At 41.0% G+C, this 21,413-nt stretch overlaps 1 protein-coding gene across 9 annotated transcripts in view; it reads left to right on the plus strand.

Annotated features, from left to right (window-relative positions):
- Positions 1-19,894, plus strand: part of PPP2R2B (protein phosphatase 2 regulatory subunit Bbeta) — a 484,529-nt gene extending 464,635 nt beyond the window's left edge. For all 9 annotated transcript variants that reach the window (XM_008014864.3, XM_008014861.3, XM_008014860.3 and 6 more), the window contains 3 exons: positions 9,031-9,200; positions 16,332-16,423; positions 19,170-19,894. In XM_008014864.3, the coding sequence (XP_008013055.2) occupies positions 9,031-9,200; positions 16,332-16,423; positions 19,170-19,449 (542 nt within the window). In that variant the 3' untranslated portion in view covers positions 19,450-19,894. The remainder of the gene's footprint in view (positions 1-9,030; positions 9,201-16,331; positions 16,424-19,169) is intronic.
- Positions 19,895-21,413: the final 1,519 nt, after the last annotated feature.

Genomic DNA, 21,413 nt, shown 5'->3' on the forward strand with positions numbered 1-21,413 from the left:
CTTTCTTTCTTTCTTTCTTTCTTTTCTTTCTTCCTTTTCTTTCCTTTCCTTTTTCCTTTCCTTTTTCCTTTCCTTTCCTTTCCTTTCTTTGTCTGATTGCTCTATCTAGGACTTTCAGTACTACAATGAGCAACAGCAGTGACAGTGGGCATCCTTGTCATATTCCAAATCTTAAAGGAAAGGCTTTCAGTTTTTCCCCATTCAGCGTGATACTAGCTGTGGCTCTGTCGTATATGACTTTTATTATTTTAAGTTACATTTCTTCTATATCCAGTTTTTTGAGGGTTTTTCTCCTTCATTCCATTGATATGACATATCATATTGATTGATTTTTATATGGTGAACTGTCTTGCATCCCTGGGATAAATTCCACTTGGTCATGATGAATGATCTTTTTAACGTATTGTTGAATTTGGTTTGCTAGTATTTTGTTGAGGGTTTTTGTATCAATATTCATCAGGGATATTGGCTTATAGTTCTCTTGCTGTGTCTTTGTCGGGTTTTGGTATCAGGGTAACACTGGCCTCATAGAAGGAGTTTGGAAGTATTCCCTCCTCTATTTTTTGTAACAGTTGGAGTAGAATTGACATTAGTTCTTCTTTAAATGTTTGATATGGGCTTGTTGACTTCTGGCAGTGTACCAGGCACTGTGCTACATGTCTCGTTTGTTTTTGTTTTTGAGATGGAGTCTCACTCTGTGGCCCAGGCTGGAGTGCAGTGGCACGATCTTGGCTCACTGCAACCTCCTCCTCCTGGGTTCAAGCGATTCTTCTCCCAAGTAGCTGGGACTGCAGGCACGTGCCGCCACACCCAGCTAATTTTTGTATTTTTAGTAGGGATGGGGTTTCACCATATTGGCCAGGTTTCGGCCTCCCAAAGTGCTGGGATTACAGGTGTGAGCCACCACACCTGGTCTGTGCTACGTGTCTTATTTGCTTTTATCTCTTTTAATTTTTATAACCATGCAAATAAGATATTGATGTCTACATTTTACAGATATGCTGCATCTTAACAAGATAAGGAAAATTGACAAAGACAATCCAACCTGGAGATGACGAAGCCCAGCTTCTAGCCCCAATATATCTGACTCCTGTCCATTCTCATATACCAGCCTGAGAGATCTAACTTAGGAAAGCAATTTGCAGTTTAAGAAGTAATCTTATCTTCCAGCCCTTCTACGTGATCTCATGGTGCTACCAGTCCTATGGGTCCATTGTCCCACAAAAATGCATTGATCACCCCAGGCATTTATTCATGCTGATTCCCCTGTCTAGATAGGATGCCCCCTCCTATCCCTCAAACACCATTATCAGGGCTCAGAAAACTATGGCATACAGCCAAGTCTGGCTCAAAACTTTTCTTTTTTACAACTCTAGCAAAGAATAATATTTTTACATTTTCAAATAGTTGAAGAAATCAAAAAGGAATAGCATTTTATGGCACATAAAAATTATACAAAATTGAAATTTCAGTGTCCATATGCAAAGCCTTCGTGTAGGATATATGCTCATCTGTTTACATATTGTCTATGCTGCTTTCACACTACAAAGGCAGAATTAAACAGTTGCAATGGAGACCAAATGGCCCTCAAAACCTAAAATATGTACTAACCTCTTATCTATCCAGTGCTTATTGATCATTTAAGGCTCAGCTTCTTATTAAGTCTTTTCTTGTCACACCAGCCCATTTGTTCCTCACTTCTCCCCAGTGTGAATTTTTGGTCATTTTTTCTTGTCTGGGAAAATAAAAAGGTTTTGATTCATTATTTCTTAACTTTGAATGATTAGTTTGTTAAAAGACATGTTGTAAAAGAAGTATGGTAGATGCAGAATTATTTTGAAAAGTTATGTAAAACTTTGGGGCCAATATAATTTCTTCTAGATTAACTTCTCATGCTTCATCACACTATGTATTGTATGCCTTGTCTTGTTAAAGTGTCACTGTCAAACAATTGTTTGTTGAATTAATGGAGGGCTATATGAAAAGCAAACTGCAAGGGTTAAGCAACTTGGTTTCATTATTTCCCAATTCAGAATCCTTCATCTGAGTCTTAATACGATCTAAATTTGCAGTCTCCAATCCGTGTCTGGAGACTATGTCATTAGGCCCCTTGTAGTACAGTAGCCACTAATTAAATCTTAAACCTCTTCTCTCACCGTCCTCAGCTGGATAAAGGCCAGCATTGTCAGTCCGAGCGAGTTCTTACCCTCTGTGGGAAAATTGTTGGCCGTTTCTCTCATTGGGCAAAATTATTGGATGTGTCTTCTTTGTAGTAAAAATTACTGGCTGCATCTCAATCGGCGAGGCTTTTCTCTCCAGGGGCAAAACTGTTGCCTGCATATCTCTGAAGGAAAATTGCCATCTGCCTCACTCTGTAGGAAAATTGCCAGTTGTGTCCCCATTATGGAGAAATTGTCAACCATGTCTCCAAACGGAAAAACGTGCCAGCTGTGCTTCCCTGTAGAAGAAATGTCAGCAGAAGTGAGCAATTTAAAGCCCCGCGCATGATTCTGAGGCAGTTCCTTTTTCATCATGAGTGGACCCTCATGTCCCCCTGGCTTGTTTCCTGGACTCTCACTCTCATCTGCCCGCGTCATCACAGCCAGGGTGGGGGTGACATTGAAATGAGACACTTGGACCAAGGAGGGTGTCTTTCAAGGGATAGTTCAGAAACAAACTAGTACGTGTCTGTGTCACAGCCCAGACAGAAGACCTAGAAATCAGTATCACAACTGGTTCTTAAGATCTGCCTCCAACAGAAAAACACTTTAGGCTTTTGGACTCATTGCACACCAAGCTTGCCTTAAGCAATGCCTGCTTCTGCATTATGGCTGCCGTCCCTGTTGTTTTGGGTACAGACACTTTGCTAAGTACTTCACAAGCAAGATCTCATCCATCCTCACAACCGCCCTAGAATAGAGGTACTACTATTATCTCCATTAAATGAAGCTTGGAAGGAGTCCAGCTGCTTGTTCAAAGCTCCATAATTTATAAGCAGCAAAGCTGGGGTTTCAACCCAGGCCACTGAGTTTGGAACCACCTGTACTGTTAGTCACCACACCATCTAAGACAGAGCCAGCATGTCTTAGATGTCCTGGCCTTCAGGATCAGTTGTTAGTGGCCTTGGACCCCTCCTAACCCCTCTACATGGGCATGAGTTCCTGTGCAATTAATGAAGGTCCAGTGTAAGGTCAAGAGAAAGGAGCCATGCCCAGGAACAGCCTGCACCTATAGTTACCTAATCTCTCTCTTCTTCTATCCCCAGAGTCCACAACCAGCTCTCTGCATGCCTCCTTTCTGCCCTTGCTCCAGTTGTAATGAATGCTGTTTCACTTTAGCTTTCTCTAAAGTTGGCAGTTTTCTTCTTAACTCCTTCTCTTATTTTTGAATTCATGAATTATTGAATTCAAGATTTTCCCTAGATTCTGGAACCTTATTTATTTATCCAGTCATCTGAGCCCTTTCAGGGGGCTCACACAAGATACTTATAGCTCCATGGAGATGTATTCATATCTGTACACGTTATAACAGAAAACACATCTGCACAAGGCACATAAGATAGCCTATGGAATTTTAAAGGCAGTATTCAGTTGCTTTTGACTATAGCAATATAACCCAAAGTGTATTCTGAGAAAGCCTGTACTAAACACTGAGCTGCAAATGATTTGCCAAATAAAACTAAAATGGAGTGGGGAGAAAGGTATGATCAAGTAATACTCTGAAGTAGGATTAAAGCAGTGATTCTCAACCAGGTATAGTCACGCCCCCGGGGGACATTTGACAATATCTAGAGACATTTTTGGTTGCCACATGTGGGCAGATGGAGTCAGCAGGGCATATCTAGTGAGTAGAGGCCAGATAAGTTGCTGAACATTCTATAATGCCCCAACAACAGGGTAATTGCATTGTCAACTCCCAAAATTGTCAAGGTTTCCTAAGCTTATTTGACCTTGGAATCTGGAATGCCTGACATATCACAGCTTGAACATTTTGCTGAAGTCACTTTGGAAAGGCTACCTAGAGTAGTGGGGATTAGGAAAGGGAAATTGAAAAGCCAGTGAAATTTCATAGATTTTAGAATATAAGAGCTCCTTCCTATTACGGAGAAGGAAACGCCCAGAGAGCTGACAGTGCTGAAAGCCATGCAGATGAGAGAGTAGGACAGAGGTTAAGAACATAAGCTGGAAGTATACTGAGTTCAAATTCTGGCTCTGTTCCTACTAGCTGTGAGTTGTGCCTGAGTTGACTGATTAGGCTAATTTGTGGAAAAGAGAAAGTACTAATACCTATGAATAGTGAGTGAGTTAATACATGTAGAGCACACAGCACAAAAGCTCAATAGATAATAGGTATTATCAAAAGCCAGCCTGGACTTGTGCCCAGCCTGGATTCCAGCCCAGCATCCCTGAGTCTGATGTTCTTTCCAGTGTACCTGGATGGGCACAGGAAGAGGTGAGGAGCAGCAGAGGCACAAAAGTGGGAATATACAAGGTATATCTAGAATGTGAGGAATCCTGGTTTGACTTGTTTGAACAGGGAAACAATATTGACAAAGCAAGGCAAGGCCCAGTTGTGGAGGTGGTGTGACAGATGGGCAGAGTCAAGAGCCCAACTCTGCCACTGCCTAGCTGCATGATCCTGGGTGACTTACTGAACCTTTCCTCCTGGTCTGTCTCCTTATCTACAAATGAGAAGAGTATAGTACCTTCCTTAGAAGTGTGAGCATTAAATGCAATAATGTATGCAAAGCTTGAGGACCAAGAAGTGGTAGCAAATGTCATTATTGTTGTTACTGTTACTATTGGGGTCTCCAAGACATATGCTTCTGTTGGTGAACCTGACATACCCCCAGTGGCTAGGACTGGGCTATCAGGATTCTCACCAAGACTGCTTCCTCACAAAGGGAGCAAAGCTCTTCTTGTCTCCCCCTTAGTTCTCTTCCCTCTCCTCTCAATGTCTCTATTTTCTGACAGCTAATTGGAAACCTTGCAGGTCAGCAGATTCTCTAGTGCCATGCCAAGCCAAGGGTCTCCGGGAGAAATGCTAGTGTTGATTTGTCTCAAGTTCTATCACTCAGGCACCAGATACTGTTGTACTACATGTTCAACAAATTTTGCATATCTCTGATATTGGAGGGTGCATGAGAAGTAAATTTTATGGAATGCACACTGGTGTTCCATTTACCTTCCACTAGTCAGTTCCATAGCACCATGATTTCCCTCTGATAACACAGTAAAATCTCACTTATTCACAACTGTAACCACATTTGTGTGATTGCTAAACATGTATCCCCTCCTCTATCCTGTGAGCTCACTAAGAGTAGTGCTGGATCTGTCTTGTTCATTATTGTGTCTTTAGCATTTGGTACAGGGCCTGGCACGTATCCATCCCACACATAAAAAGTATTTTATTTGTGGACTCTAGCTAATATACTGTATTGTGCATGTGTGTGTGCCTGTGCGTACAAGACACTTAACTTATAAATGAATGCTCAGCAAGGTCTCGTACATGGCATCCTGATTAAGAACAAAGATTTTGAAGTCAGACTGACCTGAGTTCAAAATGCAGCTCTACCTCTGTGTGTCCCTGGACTAGTTACAAAACCTCTCTGTGCCTTAGTTATCCACATATATAAAATGAGGAATCATAATTCCTACTTTATAGGCTGTTTTAACAACTAAATGAAGTAAAACATGTAAAGCACAGGGTCTGCAGTATTATAAGCTTCCCATCAACAGTAATTATTAATACTATTAAATGCTATTACCCATGGAATGAAAATAATTCCTGGAGTTGCTATTAAAACTTGAATATACATAGATGTGTCGTGCTCTGCCAGTATATTATCTGTACCTTGCCCCCTGTGTGCTACCTAAAGCCGGCACTCCACAAATAAATAGTGGTAGGTTGATTGAAGAATTGTCATCTTTCATTTCACATCCATCTTGTGAAGGTGTCATTTTGAGGCTTTACAGTGTTGCTACACTGGCCTCCCAACATGCCAAGTATTTGGGAAACAGATTCCTGTGTATAACATTAAAAGGCACCATAAATATATACAATTTTGTTGTCAATTTAAACATTTTAAAATAGATTTGAGTTTAAAGAAGAGAAAATGTAAACATTCTTTATGTCTTTTAAATAGTCCACAGGTTCTGTACTCCTCGGTACCAAACTCTCAAGAGTCTTCATGAATAAGATATGACTGGCCAGCACAGAAGCAGTGCATGCTGAAAATGAAAATAGTGATGGCATGTATTGAGGACCTACTATGTACCAAGCTTATATGCCAAGCAATGTGGCTCCTCATTTTGCAGCTGGGAAAACTAAAGCTGGAGTAGTAAATAAAATGATCACAGCTAGTAACTGACAGAGGCAGGAATTGATGACTCCAGAGCACAATTTGCTAAGCCCATCCACTTTACTGCCTCTGGGTCAGGTGTTTTACTTGGAATTTCCAAGCCCCCAGTACTAATGAGATGGCTGTTAGTGGAAACTAATGTGAAAATTTTCTTCCCATCTAGTTCTCAACTATGAAGATACCAATCAGAATCCTGGGGCCTTCACTAATACTCAGCTGAAGCCCAAAAGATGAGGGCACAGACTAAGACATTGGGTCAGAGGCTGTAATGAGCCATATTTTTCTGTTTCAATGATTTTTTTTTAATTTGCAATTTCAATTCGATTGATCAGGGTTTTTGTTGTTATTCTCTTCAATCGTTCTGTGAAAATTAACATTTTGGCTTAGTTCACAGTTTAATTCAGCAAGGTTTGAAATGTAACTTATTGTATACTTGGGCTCTTTATACAGAATTCATTACTGACTATGTCAGTGCATTGACCAGGCAGGAAAGTAGTAGTCTTGGAGGATGAGTTAACTCAGCAACCTGCAGGCCAGTGTTTGTTTCAGCCTGAAATTGTGATATAAACCCTTGTTGGGTTTAACCATACACAATTGCCATCTTTGTAGGTCAAAAATAATTGAATGTCAGCAACTGCATACGTTTCAACTTAATACTATACATGCTAAGCACCCAGAAGGCAAATAATCTGTTAATTTATCTGGCTTTGGCTCCAGTGAAGCAACAAATATTCATTGAACATTTGTGAGCAAGACTCTGAGTATGAAGATAAGACCAAAATCCTGTTCTCAAGAAGCTTATGTCCTAGTTGAAGAGATAAAACAAACTCATGAATTGTTAAAATAATAATGTGAAAAATGATAGTTTCATTGTAAGAGAGTACCTGAGCAAATACTAAATAAATGGGCAGACCAAGTGTGATAAGGCTTCAGAGAAAAGAAAAGATCATTTGGGGTGAAATAATATGTAGTAGATGAGGTATATGAATCAAAGAGTATTTGGATCAATGAAGAAGGAATCAGGCAATGAATAGAAGTGGGAAACATGGAGACATACTCTATACATCCAACTTAAAATCGAGGTAGAAAGAAGAATTAGAGACAGTTTATGATGGGCTCTGATAATATCCTGAGAAGCCATGCCTTCTTCCTGTAAGTGGAAATCAGCTGAAGCTATTGAGAGAGATAATAAGAGGCTGGATATCAGAGCAAATAGACAATTCACACAGAAGACATTGTGGGTTCAATGTACACTATTCGGCTAATGGTTACACTAGAAGCCAAGACTTCACCACTATGCAATATATCCGTGTAATGAAACCACATTTGTACCCATTAAATTTATACCAATTTGGAAATATTGTTAATTTTAAAAAGACATCACAGCTACAGTTTACACACAAGGAGACCTAAGGCACAGAGAAGTATTTTGCCTAAGGTCACACAACAAGTAAATGACAGGCTGACCTTAGACCCAAGGCAGTCCAGCAAGAAAGCACCACCTTTTTTCTTTCTTTCTTTTGTGAAGACAGGATCTCGATCTGTTACCCAGGCTAGAGTGCAGTGGCCCAATAGTAGCTTACTGCAGCGTCCTTGATTCAAGCAATCCTTCTTGCCTCATCCACCCAAGTAGCTGGGACCACAGGCATGCCCTACCATGCCTGACTCGTTTATAGCAATGGGGTCTTCCTATATTATCCAGGCTGGTCTTGAAATCTTGGGTTTAAGTGATCTTCCTGCCTAGGCCTCCCAAAGTGCTGAATATAGGCATGAGCTACCACACCTGGCCAAAGTCCCACTGTTAAACACCATGAGCCAACAAGAGAGATGAAAACATAAGGCCAGACAAAAACTTGTATATGAATAATCATAGCACTGTTATTCCTAGCAGCTAAAAAGTGGAAACAACTCAAATGCTCATCAACTGATAAATGGATAAACAAAATGTGGTATATTCATACAATGGAATACTATTCGGCCATAGGAAGAACGAAGAACTGATACATGCTACGACATGGATGAACCTTAAAAATTTTATGCCAAGTAAAATGAGCCAGTCAGTCCCAAATGACCATATATTCTACGAATCCATTTGTGCGAAATTTCCAGAATGAGAATCAGAAAGCAGATTGGTGTTTACCTAGGACTACAGGAGCAGGCAATGGAAAGTAACTGCTAATGCATATGGAGTTTTTGGGGGGAGGTAAAGAACATAGTCTAAATTTAGATTATAGCGATGATTTTGTGATTATACTGAAAACCACTGAACTCTACACTTTACAGTTTGTGGTATGTGGATTTTATCTCACTAAAAGCTATAAAAAAATTTTTTTTAAGTATCTAAGATGACTCCAGGTTTTATGCAGTGACACCCAGATACCAAGGGAAACAGAAAAAGAGTTAGATGCATAGATCTGTCAGTGCCAGATCTACGAACGGGACAGGTCCCATGCCAGTCCTTCCATGAGAATTAAAATCCAGAAACTAATGACAGCTTTTTCCGCTACCAGAGAGATGACAGTTCTCTATTAGCAACTTACATTCTGCAAACACCAGCCCTACTTAAGGAAGACTCTCAGTTACACTGTTAGCTTCCTAGCCAGTCCAAACATGTTAGAGTCAGTTGATAAGGATTGCTAAATTTGTCTTGTTTTGCTTTTGTTCTGCAGTTTTTGAAGAGCCGGAAGACCCAAGCAACAGATCATTTTTCTCTGAAATTATCTCTTCAATTTCGGATGTGAAGTTCAGCCACAGTGGGAGGTATATCATGACCAGGGACTATTTGACCGTTAAAGTCTGGGATCTCAACATGGAAAACCGCCCCATCGAGACTTACCAGGTATAGAACCCCAGGCACCCATAGGTATATGGAACATTCCCTTCATGAGTTTTTAAGTCAACCCCTGCTTCCAAAGGTTTACAATGCAGAAAAATGGAGGGCAGTGCATGGTGATACATTCAGTAAAATGGTACAGGCTATAATTAAGATAAAGGTGCATGTGGAGAGGCTAGAATTCAATGTAATTGATATGGACTGAGCACTTCATGTGGAATGGATACTATAGAGGTAAACAAATGGTCCTGCTCTCATGCAGCTTACCATGTGGCAGAAAAGTCAGATGATGAACAAGGAATTGAGTGTGCATCTCTGCAAGAGATGGTCCAGCCAGGTGAGAAAGGTTTTCCCAAAGAAGTGACCCTTAAACTGAGTCTTAACTGCCATGAACTAGTCAGGAAATGCATGCTCTTAAAATAATGTGTTCACATGGACGCAGGGAGGGGAACATCATACACTGGGGCCTGTCAGGGGGTGGGGAGCGAGGGGAGGGATAGCATTAAGAGAAATACCTAATGTAGATGACGGGTTGTTGGGTGCAGCAAACCACCATGGCACACGCATAACAAACCTGCATGTTCTGCACATGTATCTCAGAACTTAAAGTATAATAATTAAAAACATAGTGTGTTCAAAGGCCTGGTGTCAAGAGAAATGAGGTGTGCTCAGGGTGCTTATACCTTGAATATGAATCACAAAGGCAGAAAGATGAGCCTGGAGATAGAGGTAAGAGGCCAATCACTAGGCTCTGGTAATGTACAGTAGGCTGTTTTGCCTGTGGACTGGGTACAATGGAGGACCATTAAAGTTTTACACCAGGAAATGACATTGTGAGTTTTAGTTTTAGTTTTACAGTGTGTTTCACTTTGCAGTTTGCCAAACAGACAATTTAGATAAGAGGAGATGATGGCAATTTGGTCTGGTAATGGTAGAGTGCAGATGGAAGGATGGGTAAGATGAAGAGTCAGTGAGGTTTGCTTACTGATCAAATGTACAGGGAGAGGAATCAAAAAGACTGGAAGTTTTGAACTTAAGTGTTAGGTAGATGGTGTAAATGCAAGGAAACAAAGGGAAAGGCATTTTTTAGGGTGGTGGTGTTGAAAGAGGAAGACCAGACTTTGAAGTAGAGAGGACTTAAAGAAGCAAAATCCAGGCAAGAATATAATGAAAGCAAAGATCAAGTGGGGTGGGGATAAACTAACCCTATTTTAAGCTATTTGGGGTTAGATAAAAAGAAGTGGGGGGATTCTATACAGAAGGATTTGACTTTTTTCCTTGAGATATAATGTACATATCATAATAATCGGCCTTTCAAAGCACACAATTTAATGAAACCACCACTATCTAATTCGAGATCATTTTCATCACTGGCATTTTTAAATGAATATTCTGGTTGCGCTAGGGAGAAGAAACTGTGGGAAGGACATTGGAAGAGACAGGAGAATAGTTATAACATTCTGGCAAGGGGAAATAGTAGCTTAGATGAGTGTATTAGCAATGAAGGTAGCCAGATTCTTCATATATTTCCAAGGTAAAAGCAATAGGGTTTGAGGACGAATTTGATGTGGGATGTAACAGGAAAAGAAAGAAGCACCAAGGATTACTCCAAAATTTTTGTCCTGAACAATTAGAAAAGTAGAATTGCCAATTTATTTAGATGAGAAAATCAAGAGTTTGGTTTTGGCTCTGTTAAACCAGTTTAACATCCAAACAGACACAGCAAGTAGACAGCTCAGTGTGAGTCTGGATATATTTAGCTTCAAGATATAAACCTGACACTCACGAGTATGTAGAGGGTATTTAAAGCCATAGGACTGAATGAGATCTTCTAGGCAATTAGTGTAATTAAAGAAGAGGTCAGAAAATAAGACCTAGTTGAGAATAGGAAGAGGATTTGGCAAGAGAGATTTGGGGAAACTAGCCAGTGAGATGAGAGGAGTGACTAGGAAGCCAAGTGGAGAAAATGTCTTAAGGAAAAGGAAGTCATCGACTGCCAAATGCTTTGCTGAATCAAGTACAGAAGACTACGAACTTGGATTTAGTAAGTGGAGATTATCAGTAACCTGAATGACAGAGGAACAGTAGTAGAGCAGTGCGAATAAATGTCCAATTGGAGTGAGTTTAAGAAACTGAAGATGGGAACATAATGAGGACAGACAACTGTTTCAGTAAGTTTACTCTGAAGGAGAGCAGAGAAATGGAAGGGTAGCTGAAAAGGGATTCTGGCTGAAGGAAGTTATTACAGCATGTTTTCTGCTGATAGGAATAAGCCACTAGAGAGAGAGACCATTAGAGAGAGAGACCACTGAAAGAACAAAGCCCTTGAGGCAAGCCAGTGGGGGATGCAGTCCATTACAGAATTGGCTGTAGACAAGGTGCATAGATAATTCATCTGTCAAAGGAATGAGAGCAGTTTTCATATATAGATGAAGTACGTTTGTGAATTTTGTGATGAGAACATGTAGGTGTTTTCTTTAATAAAATAAGTAGTAAGGTCATTAGCTGAATGGGAAGGAAGAAAAGGGGTAAAGTACTCATCTAAGAAAGAGAAATGTTGAAGGGTGGTGGGGTTGCTCAGGGATCCACTTGAAATTTATATAATTGATTTAAAGGGAGATTAACCTGTATGATTACATGTTTCTTCCCAGCCACATTCACCTGCTTGATACAGGTAAAGAAAGGGTAGAAAGTAAGATTTAACCAGTGATGGAGTTGTGCCAAATGAGTACAATGGAAAGAGAGAGCAAGAAAGGCAAGCTTGTTGAATACATATGCTAAAGGATTGATTGTAATGATGTACTGCTGAATCAAAGGTGGGCAAAAGGGGAAATAATAAATTTTAAGAATTGATAGAATCAAGATACTAGAAGGAGTGAACTAAAAAGACAGGAGGTAACAACAGCAACAGGGATAGCAATGACAGGTACAGGGATAGCAATGACAAGGTTCATAATATGACCAGGGAAGCAAAGGACAAAACACATTGAATATGATGAGACTGAGTAAGAGAGAGACTAGAGTGCTCGAATAACTAAAAATAGTGACAGGAATAGTAATGGAAGAGAGACAGAGATGCAAACTTGCTTCAAGAAATAAGGATTAGGGACTCAGAACTTTTGATGGCTGAAAGAAGGACAGGTAGCAGGAAGCTTAGTTTGATGGCATGACTTCAAAGGAGTTAAGGACTTTAAATAGGAATAGTTGTCTGGATCAACAAGGAGCCTACCTACCCAACATTGGCATGTGGAGAGTGAGAGCAAAACTCTAGCTACCACTTGAGTGTCTTCAGAGGAGATCCAAATTCCAGTCAGAGGAAGAAGGAAAGGTTCAGAGAGGAGGTTGAAGACTTTAATGACTCTGTTTCAGCAGGTGCTAGAGAAAGGTTTGGGAGCCAGAATTCACAGCCATATATGTAGTAGAGACAGCTTTGTTTCCCCTGTGGTCCATCATACTCCCTATTATTTAGTGTTCCTGTCTCCTGAATCCTACCTTGACTTCAGTGCTTGGCTCCACCTCACTTACCCCCAAGCTTTCATTTGCAGCCTTCATCTTTAGTCCAGGACTAGAGTCACCACAGTGTCCTCTTCCAGCTGCATAAGACAAACCTTATAGTATTCGAATCCTTAATGCAAAAGAAAGAGCAGTGGGAACTAGGACCTGAGTGTGGCTGCTGGGGAGCCTTAACTAGGAAGAGTAGATTTAGGACAAAGCTAGTTTTAGAGCACAGCCATCTAACTTTTACATGAAGTAATTTAAAGATGGTAAACAAACTCTGATTCAGTGAGCCTCCAGAACACCATGATAGGTTGTGATGTCCAGTGGAAAACAATTTAGTGATCAGTCAATAATGCCTGCCCTGGGCAAGGAGACAGGTAATGCTACTATACGTTTTCATACATGCATTCACAGATCTCAATCATGTTTCCATGAATAAAAGGCTGCAGACTTAAGTATGATTAGCTATTTTCAAGTTTTCCCATAGAACAAGGGCTGGCAGACTGCAACTTGTGTTCCAAACCAGCCCCCTATTTGTCTTTGTAGGTAAATTTTATTAAGACACAGCCATGTACAGTCACTTACGTATGTTCTATGGCTGCTTCCATGTGCAATGGCAGGGTTGAGTAGCTGTCACAGAGACCATACGGCCCACAACGCTTAAAATATTTACTATCCAGCCTTTTGGAGAAAAAGTGTGTCAACACTTAAAATATAAGAATGGACCGACAGAGTTGGCTCTTTGTTTGCCTCACAGCAGTCCACTAACTATATGACACTAGACTCCCACAAATAATGAGAAACACTATATTGGGACACTCAGTCTAGTGTCAAAAATCCCATGCACAAATTAATAGGATCATAGAAAAGTCATATTAGGAACTTGAAGAAAGAACATTAAATAGGATGAGGTTTAAATTCTCTCTTGCTCCATACTCTAGCGGTTGCTCATGTGTACATCTTACCTTATTCTTTCCTCTGGTAGAAAAAAGTCCCTCTGGTTTGCCTAAGAAGACTTCTTTCTATGCAGCAAAATCACAGTAGACATTCTTCTTCTTTAAATGTTGTCAACTGGAGGCAGGCAGGAGCTACCCAGACCTTAGGTGTGGTGGAGGAGAAATAATGGTTCAGACTAGGGTTTCCCTTGAGTCTATCCCAACTTCTATCTTTCAAGAATTATTTACAGAGTTCTCAGCAATGTCATTCCTGCTAATGGGCATGACTTCCAAAGCACACATTTTGACACTTACAGAAACACTGCAGGTGAGTAATAAGACAAAATGCCAAAAGTGAATGGTGACATATGAGGAAGGGTTCATCACAAAGCGGGCAGATGGAACTAGACCTTAAAAAATCTTGCCACTGCCAGGTTTATAAACCTTTACTGCTGCACTCCCTAGGGAAGGTGAGTGAGTTAGTTTATAGCAGAGATGCCTCTGTTAGGGCAGGACATAGCCTCACCCTTGCAGCCCCCAAATGCACCTAACAATGCCAACAGCACTGCTGTAGGGGTATTCCCTTGTCACCAAAGCACTGAAGCTGTTACCCTGACAAGGCCTGGAACTGTTTGGGAGTGAGAGAGTAAAGGTGGGGGAAAATTAATTTGCAGAGTTAGAAATAACTTCCTCTGTCCAAATAACTCAGAGCTTTTCAAATACCCAAAACATCTAATGGAACATAGGATGAGCCTGACCTCATTCCTTTGCCCAAGACTAAGCACACAACTGAGCCTGAAGCTCAGCGTCCAGCAGAACTGTTGGAGTCAAAGGAAGAGAAAGAGCCACAGTTGCAGGAGAAAAGAGATTGAATCATCACTCTTAACTTAAAGTTAAACACCAATACCCTTGGTAGCCTCCCTCTGCTTTCACCTAGTTCTATCTCCTCTCTCAACCTCACTTGAGTTCATTATCACAGCTGCTGTCAAGGACTGAGGACCCACCAGAGCAAGCTGGAGGCAGGTTGCTAGTGCAGCTCAGCGTGTGCACTCTAGAGCCTGATACTGGGGCTCAGTTCCCTCCTCTTCTGTCACTTTCTTTTCTGCATGATCTTGGACAAATGATGTCATGTCTCTGTGCTTCATGTTCCATTAGAGTAAAGAGAATGAAAGGACCTGCATCATAAGATGGCTTTAGAGATGAAACGAGGTTTTGACAGATAAAGCACCTGGCTAATAATGACAAGCCAGCATTTTGGGTATGCCCGTTATTATTGCCACTCTGTGCTCGTGGGTTCAGGAAGGATTACCTTCGAAACACTGAACCCATGCTAATATTCTCTGAACCTTACTCATCTATTTGGCATCTACATCTGAGTTGCTGAATGTAGATGGAGAAAAAGATTCAACTATGCTTGATCAGCCTTATTTGACATACATGTCCAATAACATCAAGTGTCCCCTGGTGCCTTCCAGAAATCTGACACTGTTTGCCAACCATTTCTCTCTCCTGCTCACTCTCAGTTGATTTCCAGTGAAAGCAGCAGCATGGTTAAGAGAAACCAGGAAATTGCCACATACTCCAGGACGGCACCTTTTACCTCAGAGTCTACTTGACAGTTCCACATGTAGACATCTCTAAACCATTGTACCCAAAAGTGAACATGGTACCCGCTTCCTTCCACTTGCTCAGGAGAAAGATCAGGGAATCATCTTTGACTCCTGTTTTTCTCTCCACACCTCACAGTTGACCCAAGTCCTATCTGCTCTTTCTCTAAACAAAAGGAGAATCTGACCAGTCTCCATCACTGCTCATGCCCTTGTCCAAGCCAACATCTATCACTTAGGTTATAACTGGTCTCCCTGCCTTTGTCTTTGTACCTTTAGGATCCATTGCAACACAGCAGATTCAGCAATCCTTTCTGTGAGGTCTCTTCCTCCTCAGAATAAAGGGCCTATGTAAACTGATCATCCTCTCCCTCAGCTGCTTACTCACCACTCCCCCACCACACTCCCTCCAGGATTCCTACCTCTAGGCCTTTGTGTTTTCTGTTTCCTATGCTTGGAGAGCCTTCCCCTCACCCCAAACCCAGACATCACTGTGGCTCATTCATCTCCTGCAGGCTTCTGCTCCAATGCTGCCTCATCCAGTGAAGCCCTGACTACTTGCCCTGTATAAAATAATACTCCCCCAACAAGATTTCCCAGCCTCTTTTTCCATACACTTTTGTTCTATGATTTTATCACCATCTAAATGTCTTATTTATTTACTTGGTTATATAGTCTCTCACCTAACACTGGGTGGAAAGCACCACAAGGATATTTGGCTCACTGCTGCATCTCAAATGCATAGCAGGTATTCAGTAAATATTTCTTGAATAAAAGACTGGATGAATGGTGACCTCTAATGCCTGTGAGCAAATCAGCTTAGAAAATGAGAATCTACCTCTTATTTAGTCTTACTGGATGCCACTGTCTATACAAGCAAGCTTGATTAATCCATATCAGCTACATGAGAAGCTCATCAACCCATCCTAATGTCCTACAGCTAGAAACGGCCAAGCCTAGGTTCAGATCCAGGGCCATCTGATTCAAGGAGCATGTACAATGAAAGATTTAACAGCTTACATCAGAAGAGGAGGTGTTTGCAGAAATAATTACTGTTTAAAATAATAACTGACTTTCTCAATATGTTTCCTTTCCAGGTTCATGACTACCTCCGCAGCAAGCTGTGTTCCCTCTATGAAAATGATTGCATTTTTGATAAATTTGAGTGTGTGTGGAATGGGTCAGACAGGTAAGAAAGGCTCTGTGGCTGAAGAACCTTCCAAAGGTTATCTTGAAGAGGCTTGGGCAATTTATCCTAAGTAGAGTATAGCCAAAGGGAGGTCAAAATTGGGCTCCAAAACCTGGCTGAAATGCATAATGTGGGCCCCTAATGACCCTTGAAGTCAGGCCTGGAAAGAAGAGAAGGATGTAGTAAGGCCTTTGAATCCTGTTTCTGAACTGGCACAGATAACACCTTAATGTTAATGAGAAAGTCCTATCTTTTTCACACAAGACACCTCCAGCACTAGGTCAACATGCCTAAATGAAGATCACTTATCTACCAGCAAATTCCATCCTGAACAGTTCAGATTACTGCCAAGTGGGCTTTCCAGATCAAAAATTATCCCTTGAAGCTGCTAGTGGAGACCTGGCCAATGGCCCTGGTGGTTCATTAACTGAATTCTAGTCGACCTCATTTATCACATTCCCTCAAAGTGATTTATTACTATTTTAAGGCCTTTGATTTGAACAGTACTTCATAATACCTCCCAATAGTTCACTTTTAGTTTGACAGATACAAACGATTCTTTGCCTTCCATGAGAACTAAGTGCAAGCTACCAGGGGTTGATTTCATTCCTTAATGAAGGTGGCACCAATTATAGTGTTTGAAAGCATAGAAATTCTATTATGGCAGGACATTCAGACATTCAAGCTTTCAGTGAATACGAACCATCTCTCTCACACTCAACCTGTTTCTTGGCTTTCTTTGCCACTGATCCAAAATGAATCCCCTCCTTAGCAGGCTTGGAAGGAGTCCCCACATGGCAAAGGACCCAAGTCACACTGACCAGTTGGTATAGGACAGAGAGCAAAGCAACTGTGACATATGAACAAAATCCCCCACGAGGAAAAGAAGCCAGCCCTCTCATTTTATTCTTTATTTATAGGTATTGATTTATTCATATATTATTATTTACATATCTGTTATTATTGCTCAGATTTTTCCTCTATCTTAGCCTTGATTCAAAAACCACACTTATTAGGCACCTACTATATACCAAACACATTCATACACATCATTTTATTTAATCCCAACCACAGTCTAACAAGATTGTTTCCATCATTCTCATTTTACAGTTAAGGAAACTGAGGCTTAGCAAGATAAAGTAATCTGCCCAACCTCATAAAGTAGTAAGTAGTAGAGACAAAAGTAACAAGTGTAGAGTTTGAATCCTAAGATCAACACTCTTTCTATGACATCACAACTGGGAAATGTAATTTCTCTTTCAAATAAGGTTGATAGTCTTTTTTTTTTTTAAATAATATCTCTTACTTGTTTAAAAATGAGTCGGGTCATGGGAGGGAAGCGAACGTCAAAGCACAGGAAGCAGTGAGGCCAACGGCTGAATACTTATGCCCCAGAGTCAACCATATGTGGGTTTAAGGGTGGACTTTACTACCTACTAGCAATGTGACACTGAGCAAATTACTTACTTCTCTGTAAAACCCTTTTATGGGATAATAGAAGTTGAAACGAGATCATGGAGGCAAAGCACTCAGTGCCCTGCCTGACAAGGTAATAACAGTCCACTCAAGGACACAGACACAGTTCACAGCATCAGTTTGATGGGCCAGAGTAACAAAATCTAACCTTTGCTTAATTTACCTGATACAGCTGACAACATGCCCAAAAACACATCCTCCTTGCTGTGGCCCAATCTTGTCAGCTTTTTCCTTCACCTCTCTACACATCCCAAATCATTTGAGAAACAGATGAGAGTTCCTGCTCTCCCATCTTAAGGAGCCAGTCAGAGCTCCACCCAGAAGTGAGTGGGAGCCAGCCCCTCCAGGGGAACTGCTGTGTGATGGCACTTGGGGTACTTGCAGATGCCCTGGCCCAAGGAATCTCTCCCCACCTCAGCTTGTCACCATGTCTGAATGTCACCATTAAACATTGAGTACCTTGCCTCTGGAAGACATTGGGTGTTCGCCACTCTCCTGATGAATTGCAGCTATGCCTAAGAGGGGATAACTCTTGTAAAAATGTGGAAGCCATCTGTCCATTAAATGTGGAAATAAAAACCATATAAAATCTTTTTATTTCTCCATCCCAGATTCTTTTAAAATTTGAATTTTCTTACTTGTTTCCCAGATAAGACCATGATGACATCCATTTTGTAGATAAGTTTTCTAAAAAGGCCGAATTCAGAGCTAGTTCTCGGTAAGGGAAATGACACGCCCCGGGTTCATGCACGATGCCACCCGCATCTCTCCCCCAACCACACTGATGCCATAAAGCCTTAGAGGTCAGACGTCCAGGAGCCCCCTTGACAGTGGCCAGGCCTTAAACACATACAACTGCTTATTGTTTTCAAAAGTGTGTCTACTTCGGCAAACCTCATTCTAGTCTCACATTCCTGACGGGAGGTAGGTAGGACTGGGATCATTAAAACCACTGGACACCTTTACTGAGCCAAAGAACCAAAAGGAATCTACCGAGCAAAAGCAAATTACAAGGAGAGTTCTCACCATCCCTCATTTCCAAACCCAGCCAAAAAGCTCCCTGAGTTCAGTGATTCAAAAAAAAAAAAAAAGCCAACAATCACACTGCAGAGCCTGTTCTCACTTTTTGATTTTTGTTTTTAGTAAAACCTATGGTGTCATAAGCTGCCCTTAACATTGTATCATTTGCTCTAGAAAGACGACACAATGAAGATATGTCATTGCCTTTCTCCATAACATTCGGTCACTCCCTTTCCCCTCTATCTTGCAGTGTCATCATGACGGGCTCCTACAACAACTTCTTTAGGATGTTCGACAGAAACACCAAGCGTGATGTGACCCTTGAGGCTTCGAGGGAAAACAGCAAGCCCCGGGCTATCCTCAAACCCAGAAAAGTGTGTGTGGGGGGCAAGCGGAGAAAAGACGAGATCAGTGTCGACAGTCTGGACTTTAGCAAAAAGATCTTGCATACAGCTTGGCATCCTTCAGAAAATATTATAGCAGTGGCGGCTACAAATAACCTATATATATTCCAGGACAAGGTTAACTAGGTGGACAAGTTATTACTTAATAATCTCACATACTGAATACTAGTCAAACAAGTTTTTAAATGTTTCTTTGGGTCTTCATTTGATGCATTGACTTTAATTTCCCTATGCAGGAAATGATTGGAATAGAATTAAAAGGAGTCCAACATTCCCAGCTCCCCAGTTCTAAGAAACTTTTGTCAAACCCAATAGGTTTGGGACACTTCGGTTTAGAATTGAAAGCTGCCAGCTAACAGTAATTCTTCCATAGTTGACTTGAACTTCTGATGCTTTTATTGCCCAGTTTTCTCTGGTGGGTCCAGTGTTTTGTTCCTAGGTGTCTGCTGCGATAAAATGAGGTTGTCTGTAGTATTTAAGGAGAAAAGAGGTAAGTTTTTTTTAATTAAGCAATTCCATTTGATTGAAAAAAAAAACAACAAAAAATAAACACCGTTTACTCTTAGACAAATTCTTCTTGTTTTGTGAAAAACCAGAACTAGTCAGTATCTCCTGCCCCTCCACCATTTTTTTTTTCTATTTTCCATTTTCCTTTGAACAATTTCATTTAAGCCAGAGATTTATTGCATGAAGCTGAGAAGAGGATGCAGAATGACGAGGAAAGGGCACATCAACCCTGCTATGCTCTTTTTTTGTAAACTCCATAGAAACAGCCTGAGAATTTGGCTAGGAAACTTGAATGCTTCAGGGGACAGAAAGAGAGCACTTTCGACACAGTGCTTCCCAGAGTGAGCTTGGCAGGGCCAGGCGAGGCCAAATTCCATCTGCTGCCTTGTTACTCTTGCTTTTTGTGCTCTTAAATGGCTCCATATAATCCTCTACTTACATGTTCCTTGGCTTTTTTCTCTTCAACCTTTTCCAGCTTATTTATTCCATTGACTTCTAAAGGCCGAGTCCTCGTTGCTTATTATCTGGTATTCTAAATGAAGCAGTTGGAAGCAGTGCCACCACCCCTGAGTCCCTGAGAAAGGCTGGTCTGTTCTTTTTGGATGTTTCTCCTAAGCGGCTCCCTCCCCTCCTCCTGGTTTTGGTAACCAAAAGTAACAATCCATCAACCTCCATTGTACCTAGAACAAAAATAGCCAGTAAAAATGCTGATTTGTAAAGTCCAGTCAGGCACTTCTAACTCACCCCAAGCTCGCCATCTGGAAAAACAGACCAGAAGGCTGTCTTCTATAGAAATGAACTGTGGAGAAATCAAGCAGCTGTGACATGAAGTGAATGAAGTCCACTTGAAGCTGTGGAAGATGGTTCATCCTTTTCCCCAGTTGAGGATCCAGATTTATAACTTCTAGAAAGCCATTTCCAGAAGGTTCTATGTGGCATACCCCTGAGAAAGGCACTAAATACATGCAAAGGATTTATAAACTTAGAGAGGAGAGTAGATGGGTGGAGTCCAGAAAGCTGGGTCTGGGTTAGTATCTCTACATCTGCCTTGATGACTCATTTCTCCTAACTTCCATTTAGTGCAGGGTAAATGGTTTGAGATGAGAGTTTTTCATTGAAAGGGAAATTTTCTTTCAGTTTACAGATGTATTACAAGTCCTGACTTTCAAGTGTAATTTGCTTTGGAGGAGAAAAAAAAAAGTGAAAGAATCATATTGTCTCAATTCTAAGCTACTATCCATTTACTAATAGCTTTTTGGCAAGGAAATAACTGTCACCTTAGGTAAAAACAGTTTTGTAAGATGCAGCCCAATTTCAGGAACATTAAAATGTGAAAAAGTACATCTCAGAATTGAGGGAGCATGGGAAAAAAGACGAGACTTTCTCAGTATTGCTCGTTTTTCCTGCAAGGAAAGCCTCTCCTTAGGCATCTCAAGTAAAGTGCCTAAGGTGGAAACTCTCTGGGCAAGATTTCTGGCCTGACTGGGACAGTGTTCTTGGAAGAGACATGAGAGAGTCAGAAACTTCTGCCAGTCATAGAGAATGACGATACTGCAGAAGGCCACTGGGTTATTCGCCTTTTA

The sequence above is a fragment of the Chlorocebus sabaeus genome, chromosome 23, assembly GCF_047675955.1.
Source record: "Chlorocebus sabaeus isolate Y175 chromosome 23, mChlSab1.0.hap1, whole genome shotgun sequence".
NCBI classification, from domain to species: Eukaryota; Metazoa; Chordata; class Mammalia; order Primates; family Cercopithecidae; genus Chlorocebus; species Chlorocebus sabaeus.